At 34.1% G+C, this 12,194-nt stretch overlaps 1 protein-coding gene across 6 annotated transcripts in view; it reads right to left on the minus strand.

The window, feature by feature from the left end:
* Positions 1 to 12,194, minus strand: part of LOC122712173 — a 79,695-nt gene that overhangs the window by 38,237 nt on the left and 29,264 nt on the right. For 5 of the 6 annotated variants that reach the window (XM_043931592.1, XM_043931595.1, XM_043931594.1 and 2 more), the window contains 3 exons: positions 11,067 to 11,446; positions 3,959 to 4,300; positions 476 to 620 (listed from right to left, as the gene is read on the minus strand). In XM_043931592.1, the coding sequence (XP_043787527.1) occupies positions 476 to 620; positions 3,959 to 4,300; positions 11,067 to 11,446 (867 nt within the window). The remainder of the gene's footprint in view (positions 1 to 475; positions 621 to 3,958; positions 4,301 to 11,066; positions 11,447 to 12,194) is intronic. The other variant, XM_043931596.1, reaches the window with a different exon arrangement.

Here is a 12,194-nt window from a genome sequence, read left to right on the forward strand (position 1 = left end):
CACGTATATATATATACAAATTTAATTCCATTTCTAAGAAATATTTAAAACGCGTATAAATTTAAAGAATATTTTCTCTCAACCCCTTCACATCTTATTAATTATTTAAACAAATAAATCACAAAGAAGCGAATATGATACCTTAGATTATTATCATTGAATATCGTTTATTCTTTCTCGTACTACGATATATTTAGAAAAAAAAAAAAAAAAAAGACATGACTCTTCTTCTCTCATCTTCTTTTCCTTTCGTTTTATCAAACAATCAAAAAGTGAAGCAACGTTACAATTCCAATCCTTTCGACTTTATTCTCCTTCCACCGTTGTAAAACTCTAAAAATATTCTACGATTCCGCCACTCTGAAATATTCTTCGTTCAAGAAAAACATCGCTGTGAAACTTGCGCGAAATTCCACGATAAAATTCCGCTTATTGCATAAATAATAAAAAGGGCATGGATCATATTCCACCGTACCTGATACCGCTGTCGGCGATGTAGGGGACGTGGGGAGCGATCTGGGTAGCATAAAATCGTCGGATGCCAATCCTTGCACGCCATCTTCCAACGATACGCTCCTTTTGCGGAACAGTCCTCGCCTGATGAGATTCTCGTGAAACTCCTGCAACGTGTTGTACGTATGGATATCGACGAACGTGGTGGTGATACGCTTCGAAGGAATAAATTCTCAATCGTAAGAAGAATTTTTTCTTTTCTTTCTTTTTTTTCTTTTTCCTTTTTCTCTCTTATGCTTTCCGTATTCGCGATTTTTTTCGCGAATAGAGGGGAAAAAAAGAGATGTTCGAGTTGGTTATCGATTTCTAGTCTCTTCGAGTTTTCGAGGCTCGAAAGTCGCTCGAAAGGGAGGCCGATGGCGGAAGGCTTCTGAGTAGCCCTCTGGCGGAATTCGCGAGCTCGTCGAGAAATTTTTTTTTGTCAGACGTGTACGACAGAGAAGGGACTGTCTGAAGACTGTATAATGGTAGGTGGATCTTCAGTTTGTGAGAATTTTACGACGATGTGGAAAATGTTTTTTTTTTTTTTTTTTTTTTTTTTCACTGTTTTATGATTAGAACTTGGGGATAATTTTTAACATGTTTTCAGTCGGTTTTTATTTTCTCAGTAGAGAAGTAAGAAGAAAGGGAAGGCTTAAGAGATGGAAGTTTTGAAAAACTTTGGTTTTCATTTTTTCATTTTTTGTGTTATTTAATACGTGTATTGTGCATAATAAGATTTTTTCATGAAAGATATTTTTGTAATTGAGAATATGATTCAACTGGGAAATGCTGAAGAAAAAAAAATACGTAGAAAAATAAATAAAAAGAATAGAAGAAATAAAAGAAAAATTAAAAGGAACAAATGAACACAGTTGCTCGTATTAACAGAGGAAAATAGGTGAAAGTAGAATAAAATGCGTTATTAAAGACATTTCTTCTGCTAAAAAAAAAAAATTAGAAACAAAGGAAGACTTTAAGACTTTTCTTTAAAAGTCTTAAAGAAACGTTGAATTATCAGAAAATAAGATTTTTTTCATCTTTTTAATTCTCATAGAACCAAAGTGAGGAATAATTGTGATTATTCGAAAAAGATATGCAAAAGATATCAGATATTAATGTCGAATATTTTATATTTTATATGCAGGATGCATATAAGTCCAGTTAAAGAAAAAAGAAATAATAAAATTGCATTTTTTAAAAAAATTCTTCAAACCTGAACAAATTAGATAAACGTGCCACACTAAATTTTACCTTCTAAATATAAAATTATTCGTATAAAAGGATTAAATTATAATAAAAGAAAATCAATTTTTTTTACAATCGCAATACATTATCAACGATAAGTTAAATTCTGACGATTTAAACGATGAGACGAATTTATTTTTAACTTTAATGAATAAGATTATACGAGACTACTACAGTATAAATGAGCAAACGAGATTCAACCTTTTTAAAATAAATCCTTGATTTACGAAGAGTACGAAAACTGTCTGATTCGTTTATAACGATCGATAACGATTTCCATTTTCGGCTTTTTTTAACCTGCTACTTTAAACTGGATCAAGGATGTGTAAAAAAAAAAAAAAAGAAAGAAAGACTAGGAAAAAAAAAAGAAAGAAAAGGAAACGAATAATTCACAAACGAAGAGTTAATAACTGGGCGAAAATTTTTCAATTCGAGGCAATTAAGGCCTCGAAAGAAAGTTTTCGAATGTGCTTAAATTCAGGATGCATTGCACACGATGTTAACTTAAAAAACTTGGGAGGCAGCCGGGGTCAGAGAAATCCGGGCTTCGAAATTTAATTCAACTTCAAGAGCATCGAACTTTCGCCTCGTGACTTTCGGAAAAATATCTTTTTATCGAATATCGAATATTTGCACACTCTTAACTCAAACACCGCTGTCCTTTAAAATTAAACGAGTAATACGAGATTGAAATTTTACCTTCTACGCTTTTCACGGAAGTTATATACGGAGGAAGGAATATTCGATAAATTATTAAAAATTAAAAACATTGGAGGAAAACATTAAACCTTTAAATTATATGCATCAAATTAATATAAGTTCGATAAATTACTGTTTAAAATAAAACGGCATGTCCGAATCCATCCACAATAATAACGTTATCAACGTTCGAGAAGTGAACGGGATCATTTGAAAAGTTTGATATATAGAGATCGCAAGAATTCAACAGTAGCAGGAATACGGATTGCGCCGAGTCAGCGATTTAAAATGCTTCTCGAGCAGCAAATCTCGCCGTTTTCATAATGCGTTGTGCTCCCAATGCAACGGGGGACGAAAAAACGCGTTCGAATTCCCGTTCGGGGCACATTTTCGAGTTTAATTAAACTTATATCCGATATATTATTGCGCCAATTTAGAAGAAAAGAAATAATAACAATTATAACCATTTTTAAATTTATCCCTTTCTATCGCTAACTAGAAAAAAAAAGAAAAAGGAAAACAAATATCGAAAGAGAGATGAAAGACGAGGACAAAGAAAGAGAAGAGATTAATTAAAGTTATAGCCGATATATTATTGCGCGAATTTAAAAAAGAAAAGAAATAATAACAATTATAACCATTTCTAAATTTATTTATTGCTACCTAGAAAAAAGAAGAAAAAGGAAAACAAATATCGAAAGGAGAGGACAAAGAAAGAGAAGAGATTAATTAATAAACTTATATCCGATATATTATTGCCCGAATTTAGAAAAAAAAAAAAAGAAATAATTATAACCATTTTTAAATTTATCTATTGCTACCTAGAAAAAAGAAGAAAAAGCAAAACAAATATCGAAAGAGAAATGGAAGACGAGGACAAAGAAAGAGAAGAGATTAATTAAACTTATATCCGATATATTATTGCGCGAATTTAGGAAAGAAAAGAAAAGAAATAATAATAATTATAACTATTTTTAAATTTACCCCATTCTATCACTACCTAGAAAAAAGAAGAAAAAGGAAAACAAATATCGAAAGGAGAGGACAAAGAAAGAGAAGAGATTAATTAAACTTATATAACGATATATTATTGCGCGAATTTAGAAGAAAAAAAGAAATAATAATAATTATAAGCATTTTTAAATTTATCCCTTTCTATTGCTACCTAGAAAAAAGAAGAAAAAGGAAAACAAATATCGAAAGGAGAGGACAAAGAAAGAGAAGAGATTAATTAAACTTATATCCGATATATTATTGCGCCAATTTAGAAAAGAAAAGAAATAATAACAATTATAACCATTTTTAAATTTACCCCTTTTTTCTATCACTAACTAGAAAAAAGAAGAAAATATTGAAAGAGAAATGGAAGGGGAGGACAAAGAGAGAGAAGAACGAGAAAGGCGAAAAATTCTTTCCTCTCTTCTCTCTCCCCAATCTCTCCTCCCTCCTTTCCTGTTTCCTGCCACAAAAGGAACCATGATGATTCATGGTTTGGTTAAGGAGAAACGACACGCGTTACCTCCTCGGGATGATCCTCTTGGGGCGAAGCGACCCTGAGCAAGGACAGATCCTCGGGCGTGGAGGAGAATTGGACGGGTGCTCTGACGGTCCTCCCCCAGGGGTCCTGGTGATTCCTCCTGCACGTGTGCGGATAACTCGGTTCACCGGCTTCCCCGATCAATTCGCGTCTCTCGACCCGGATCTCGCCGTCCGACAGCGTCTTCTGCAACGGGAGGAACCTCCTTCCCGTCTGGGACATCCGGTTCAAAAGGGCGCGGGCGTCCGGCGACACGGGCGCTGGTTTAAAGTCGATGAGAATCTCTTGGTCGTCCAACTCGTACGATCTTCGCCGACCCTGGGACTGCGAAACGGATCGAAACGAGGAGAGATGATTGGGCCATTGTTTCTTGTTGCTTGTGATGTGGTGTTGTTGATGATATGTGATGATGGTTTTCTTTTTTGAAAGAAGGGGTGGGGGAAGAGAGGGAGGGAGAAAGGGAGGGAGGAGGGGGGGGGGGGTTTAAAAGAGACCGAGTATTTCATGTTTTGAATTTTTGACGATTCGTTGGGATGAAGTTAAGTTAGCTAAGTTTCGTCGATGTATGATATGAATATTCATTAGGGGGAAATGAATTTGTTAAAAAAAAAAAAAAAAAAATGGAACTGGAAATGGATCGACTTCTTTCGAGCGGGTTAATTTATTTTGTTGGTAATATTTTTCGATCGGGTAATATTTCACCGACAATGTGTATTTATACAGCGCGTTGATATTATCGATATAATACTTTTATCGGCGCTTATTTCATCGTCGACCTCGTATTTATCCACATTATCATCGAGGGTGAATTTTCTCGACACATTTATTCCCCTTTGAAAAGAAATAACGAGAAGAATAATACAATTTTCTTGTGCCATATTTATATTATTATTATTATTATTATTATTATTGTTATTGTTATTGTTATTGTTATTATTATTATCATCATCATCATCATCATCATCATCATCATCATCATATTAATCGAATTAAATCGCGTATTTTACTAAAGATTGAAATTTCATTCGTTAACGAGTGAACCTTTTGCCTTGCAATTTAATGGAAGGATTGAAAATTATATTACTCAACTTACGAATCGAAATAATAAAGAAATCGTAAAGAAAATATGTATCTATCATATTTTCGTGGAATGCAACAAAATTTGTGATTAAACTTAACGTCTCGATAAATTAAAAATTAAATTAAAAATTTATCGTGTTTAAAACATCGTTTCAAGGCAAGAGGTTAATAATAAGTTAATAATTTTACGAAAATTTCTATTTTTAGCATCCCCTACCATCATCAAAACTAAAGATGGTCACATAAGTTAGAAAGAAAGCTTCGACATAACATACAAACATACAATAAACTGGACGTTGAGAATTGGAAATAGTATTCTAAAGAAACAGATGTTACAGAAAAAATGCTTATTAAGAAAAAAAGTTATGGCTATTTGCTACGGGATATCCTCGACAATCCTATTCTGTAAATTATCCGATAGATACGAACGATAAAAAGTGATAATTTAACGAAATAATAATAAAAACAATAAAACTGAAAATTATAGAATGAAGAAAAGCACTGAAAGAAGACATACCATTCAAAAATTGAAAGGAATAGAAAAATTGGTAACTAAAAAAGTTAGGAATATTATTATTGCTAAAATAACAATAAAAACAATAAAATTGAAAATTATAGAATGAAGAAAAGCACTGAAAGAAGACATACCGTTCAAAGATTGAAAGGAATAGAAAAATTGCCAACTAAAGTCAGGAATATTATTACTGCTTATTTCTCCAAAATAATAATAAATAAATGACGATAGAAATACATATATTATAATCTAAGATAGCTTAAAATTAATCCATAAATATGAATGGCCAAATTAAAGAATCCGCTAGATGGCGAGTTCTCATCGTGCCTGTATGTATCATTATAGCTTTGCAAATGGAATATGGAAATAAAAAAAAAGTAGAAAGTTTCTACCTTCCATACAATTCAATTCTTATCGCATGAAACGACGAATTGTATGAATTTCTAATATAAAATAAACTAAGTTTAATTTATAAAAAAAAAAAAAACAAAAATAAAAAATATATAATTTATAATGATTTAAAATAGATATATTTGTTACAAAATTGAAATTTAAATGCTTCTAATAAAAAAAATTACAAAATATTTCTCAACTATTGAAATATGACCGATTACTTATCGATTCTCAGTTCCTTCAGCCTATATTTATTATAAAATTTTAATGTATAAGAATTTTAATAATGAAGTTGCTACATTGAAACAATTATTCCTTACACATTCGAAAATGAATTTTATACATTATTTGAATCACCGTGCAACGTGTTGAACAGACACAGGTACAAAATAATTAAATCGTGCATCTTGTTCCGTCAAACCTGTCCAGGGCGCGAAATTAAAATGATTCCCGCCGATCGAGAATCACGCGGCGGAACGCGAGCGTTTTGATCGGCGGCGAAACGATGCGAAAACGTCATAAAACGGATGGAACAACGTTCGATCGATACGTTAATATCCGTAACAACGTGTGTCCTTTAATTACACTTCATCCACGACACACGAGCTTTCGCTTTTCCACCACCACGTCTATTTTGTTAACCGGACAAGTAATTCGATCACGATACCATTACAATCGGCTATAAATAGCGGGGAAATTTGATTCTTGTCCGATCTTCCTCACCTTCCTCCCTCCTCTCCCTCTCCCCTCTTCCCTCTCCGTTTAATCGAGTGACGTGGCCCCATGATTTATGCCGAACACACGGAAATAAATTAATTAATCCCCTGCACGATTTCATTGAACGCGTTAATTGCATCACGTTCCACATTTCGACTCGACGTTCCCCGTATTTGGTTTTCCTTCCTCCCTTTATGTTTCTATCCTCGAGTCGTCTAATTCGAGGCAACTCGAGTAACCACAATTTACATTTGGAAATTTAAAAAAAAAATCTTTTTTCAAGTCTCCATGGAGGTTGAGATCCTTTCAATTTCCCGCGATTTTTCGTTCGTTCGAAAATTCTTCTCTGTAAGGTTAAATGTGAACAGGAATTTTCTTAATTATGCGAAATCTTTTTTTTCAGAGAGAGAGAAAGAGAGAGAGAGAGAGAGAGAGAGAGAGAGAGAGAGAGAGAGAGAGAGAGAGAGAGGGAACATCGTTGTTACGATGCATAAATTCGCTTGTAATCGCCAAGGATTCTCCATGGATTTCCGCGAATGAATGAATTTATAATACCGAATTTTATCATATCAACGATTATTAATAACCGAACGAGTAATTTCAGTAGAAATACATTCATTATTATTTATCGTGATTTTCATTCACAGATTTGGGTTTCGATCCCAACTTAAACTTTTAAAATAAAAAAAAAAAAAAAAAAAAAAAAAGAAAAAGAAACGGGGGAAAAAAAGAAAGACAAGAAAAGAAAAGAAAAGGAAAACTCGAGCATGTACACGTTAATCGGTGTACAGGAGTAGCGTCAAGTTGCGTAGTAGCCCATCCGGAAAACCGAATCGTCGAGCTAATCGATATCCACTCCCGGCCACTGTGTGACAGCGGGGGAGATTTCATACGTGAAATTGAATCGGATGTCGCGAGAGAAACGTTTGATCCCGCATCACAGAACGCCGCGATCGCGAATAATTCGACAGATTTTCATGCCCGGCTCCTTAACCAAATTGGAATCCGTAATATCCCCTCCCCCCTTCTCCCACCCGGTGAATCGAGAGTGGCGTCAAGTACGCGGAGCCGAGCATCCGCAGAGGCCCTTTCCAAATCGAGCTCGTACCCAGCTCTCCATCGAGCAACAGAATCAATGAGATTCCCCTGTACGATTGCTTCGTCATCAAAGGAATTTTCTATGTTGGCCATCATTGTCTATCGCGAGTGAAACAAGTTTTTAAAGAAAGATTCGATCGTGCTAGAATGCTTTTTTTCTTTGTTTATTTATTTATTTTTCTTCTTCGAATTTATGGCTGCGAGAAAAGATAGAGAAGTGAGATTTCTCTGAATCGTTGGAAATTTCGGTGGAAGTTTTCTTTCGAACGCGTGTGTGAACTAATTCATTGATGGAAAGAATGTGGAAGAAACTATCTATTTTCATGCCTATTTTTGTTTCTAGCATGATATTCGTCACGTACATTAATCCAAACGATGATCTGTATATAGAGTATTCAGAGTATTCTAACGTATATCGATATAATATAAAAATTTATTTATTTCTGATAGTAGGCGTTAGACTACGATTTGTAACGATAGTTTAATTTACAAAACTAATTTTGTATTCGAGCAGATAAGATAATAATTGTACGTATACGAATAAATTAAATATGCTAAGTATATTATATATTGTATCAAAATAATTAATAGTTTCGAAAATATTTCAATTTCCAGTCTTGGATGATTATTCTAACGTAACTTCATAAACGAAAATAATTTTTGAATAACGATTATGAATGTTGAAACTATAACTCTTCTACTGCTAGTGTGCAGCGTATGATGTCAACAAAGCGTGTGAAGTGGGGATAAACGGTTCTAGCGAAGGACCCCTCTTGCCCCTGCCACGCCAGATTTCATTTTAGCAGTGAACAGTACGTAACTCGATTTTCGTGTAAAGTATGATTGGACGAGAAAAGTTTCGCGATATGCGATAATGTGTTGATAAGACGTTTCGAAGGAAACGTACGTATAAGGTGAATATAAAGTAATGGAATATTATTTTGCTTCTTTTTTATGATATTCAGAAACGTTTCGAATGAAAATAATAATAAATGCGTATATATATATTTTGAATCTCGTGAATAATTTTTTATTACAGATTTGCCATTTTCAAATATAATAGTTTCAAGATATTTTATAAATTATTTCCAATTATCGATTGAGTGAGGGCTATTTTCATTCTCTCGATATACAACGTGTTAATATATTAAAACAGAAAATGTACAAGAATTAACTTTCTTTTTTCTTTTTTTTTTTTTTTTTTAATGAAATCGTTTATATTATGAATAATTTAAGTTCAAGATGGAGCGAGACGTAAACACCAAAATGACGTGACACGCCGCACCGTGGCGCGTCGGTGTAACTAAGATAAAGCTGTCTCGCTATATATTTTCGTCTCTTCGTCTAACGGAAAATTGCTTATAACTTAATGAATAAGTCTCAACCAACTTTTCCAACTTATGCGTTTGTTTTGGCCTCTAAAACCATGTTTTCCAAATACATTAACACCTTGTATGTCGAGAGAGTGAAAATAGCCCTCATAATTGGAATTAATTTATAGAATATATTTTGAAATAATTATTATAATTAATTATTATATTTGGAAATGTGTGATAAAATTATCCACGAGATTCAAAATGCATATTACAAAAATAATTGGAAAGTTTCGGTTAACAAAGAGATAATCAACGCGATTAGATTGTGATAGGATAGGCGATGAAAATAATCAAGAGATGATCAAGTTATACAGTTCACTCCGCATCCCCAAACCACATTTGTTTCTCACTAGGACACGTTGTCACGCGTCCCGAGCATTTAACTGGTTAATTGAAACGTGGCGGCCTACGAAATCAATAGAATTTAATGCAGAATTAATTGACGACTGATTTTCACGCGACTGGCCCTTATGAAATTTCAATTTTCCAAGTAATTTTTGCCACGTACAGGGCAAGTTTGAACGAGACGAAATAAATAATTGATCAAAAAAATCGATCAAGAGATGCGATAAAGACATCGATGAATGATTTTATATATATATATATATTTTCAAAAAAAGATTCTCGCTTTGAGAAATTTGATCGCGGATCGAGAAAAAATAAAAATAATGTACGTTTAAAAGATAAATTTCAAAATGATAGATCACACGATCTAATCAATGAAACGAAAAAATTGAAATCGCTGTGTGATTTTTAATTGGCAATGTCACATTTTTATACCTTTATCCTGTTCCATCGTATTTTGCGGATAAATTCAATGTATCTCGAGTACCCTTTAACGTTTCACATTAATTTTTCCGCTTTGCCCTCTAAATCCTCTTTCTCCCTTCCACCACGGATATTACTTCACGTATGACGAAATCTCTCGTGGGATTCAACGATTCAACAGATTAAGTAAATTCCTTGGTAACCGTTGAGATCTGTATTATTCGTTGAAAAATGATTTCACTTTAGAAAGGGAATATCAATATTAAATTTAGAACACGATTTAATTATGCTAATTAACCATTCGAATTTTACGAATCGTATTCTCCAATTATCGCCACGAGATTAACGATTAAATCATGCTAAATAAATAAATAATTTACACGATGAATAATACAGATAATAATTACTGATTAGAAATTGTTGATTCCTCAATCAATTACTCTTCTAAATATATACTTTTAAATTGAAATCTTTTAGCTTTTTAACTTAGAAATTTTGCAAATTTCTGTCGCAAAATTCTGACACGTCCCCCTATCAAAAATTTACCTCCCAAGTGAAATATTATGTAACACGTAACAGATAAAGTTCTTCTCGTAATTTACTTCGAAAATCTGTGTAACTGGTTGGCGCTCGGTGATAAAGGGAAATGAGTTGACATTATAAATCAACCTCGCTATAACTGTTGGTAAGTGGATGACTACGAGTGTATCGCCCGTTTCGGACATTTCCACTCTCCAAAGTTTATTCATTAAAACCAGAAGTGCATTGTGCAAATTTCAAGCGAATCGTTTAAAGTCAATCTGTACACGAGAGTTGCGGCTCAATAATTGTTCCGTGTAACACGTATCATTGAAGAAATTCGTAAATTACGTTTCATCACAAATGAATTTCAAGATCACCATTCACTCGTACATTCGATATATTCCAAACATTCATATCATTCATTTCGCAATTTTATCCATCGAAAAATAATCCTATCAAAATTTTCAACCCCAACTGAGAACTGAAATTCTTCCAATCTTCCAAAAATTCGCAAAACGCTCCAAAATTCGCGCAATGATCCACGAAATCCACGCAACAGTTGTTTCGAGGAAATTTAAATTTAAAAACACGAAATACATAAATAATATTATTCGACACTCACGACGGCCATGATAGGTTCCGAGAGATCCCCGTTGGTCAATGGCTCCTCCACGTGTCCCTGAGGGGGTGGCGTGTCGACGAGGAAGGGCGACCTCGGTGGTTCCTCGCTCTGCGTCCTGTGAAGGGGCTCGTGGTGCTCCTCTCCGTCCTTCCCCGCCGCACTTGCTTGACCCAAAGGCGTGCCCAGCTGGCCTGCCTCCGAGTAACTCTTGGTCAACTTCCTGCCGTTGAACAGGCCGTTGGTCTGCGCCCCCTGCGAGACCATCTTCACGCGGTGTATCGTCCTCGGGCTAAGGGTGACGGGCACACGGGCACGGAACACGGCAGGGATCTCGGTCTGAGTCGCCTGGGTTTTCATCGTGCCGCGCTTCGGTGGCTTCTCTGAAAACCAAATTCTCGATCGGTGAATCGATTCCACGAAACACGTTTCCAATCCTTTGATTCGATTCGATTCGATTCGATTCAAGTCGAAGAAGGGAAAAATTGGCGGGTGATGGAAAGAAATAATAAAAATTTGAGGGTTCGTATTTTTAATGTTTCTTTCGTTTTGTTTTTTCTTTTTCGGAATTTTTTCTTCTTCTTTTCATCATTTACAAATCGTCATTTGATAGGAATTATATTTTTATTATATTGGATAGAACATGTTGTAATAAATAATTAAATAATAATTAATTTTTAAACTTTACATATATCGTTGGTATTAGAAAAATTAAAAATTTACAATTTGTTGGAAGATTTATTTGATGCTTATTTACTTAAAATTTTAAGTTAAATTTAAACTTTTAATCCTCAAAATGATTCGTATTAACTAATCTATAAAAACTATTGGAATCTTATATATTGTCTTAACTTTATGATCTGGAATATTAGACTCATCAATAAGTTCAATTATTTGAATAGAATTAAGAGAGGAGAAGTTGGAAGCAGGTGTGTTTATTATTCCTCGTTTTCAGGAATGTTAATGTCGTCGTCGATGGTTGATTTCGAATAGGTTTTTGTTGACAAAGGAAGGAAGGAAGGAAGGAAGGAACTTCGCGAAGAGGGGAAAGGGAACTTTGTAGCGCAAACGGAAATTATTTATATATAACGAGTCGAAGACGCGGTATTAGAGTGAAGGGGGATGTCTTTT

This window comes from Apis laboriosa, unplaced genomic scaffold (assembly GCF_014066325.1).
Source record: "Apis laboriosa isolate Shangri-la unplaced genomic scaffold, ASM1406632v1 scaffold19_cov150, whole genome shotgun sequence".
Taxonomy (NCBI): domain Eukaryota; kingdom Metazoa; phylum Arthropoda; class Insecta; order Hymenoptera; family Apidae; genus Apis; species Apis laboriosa.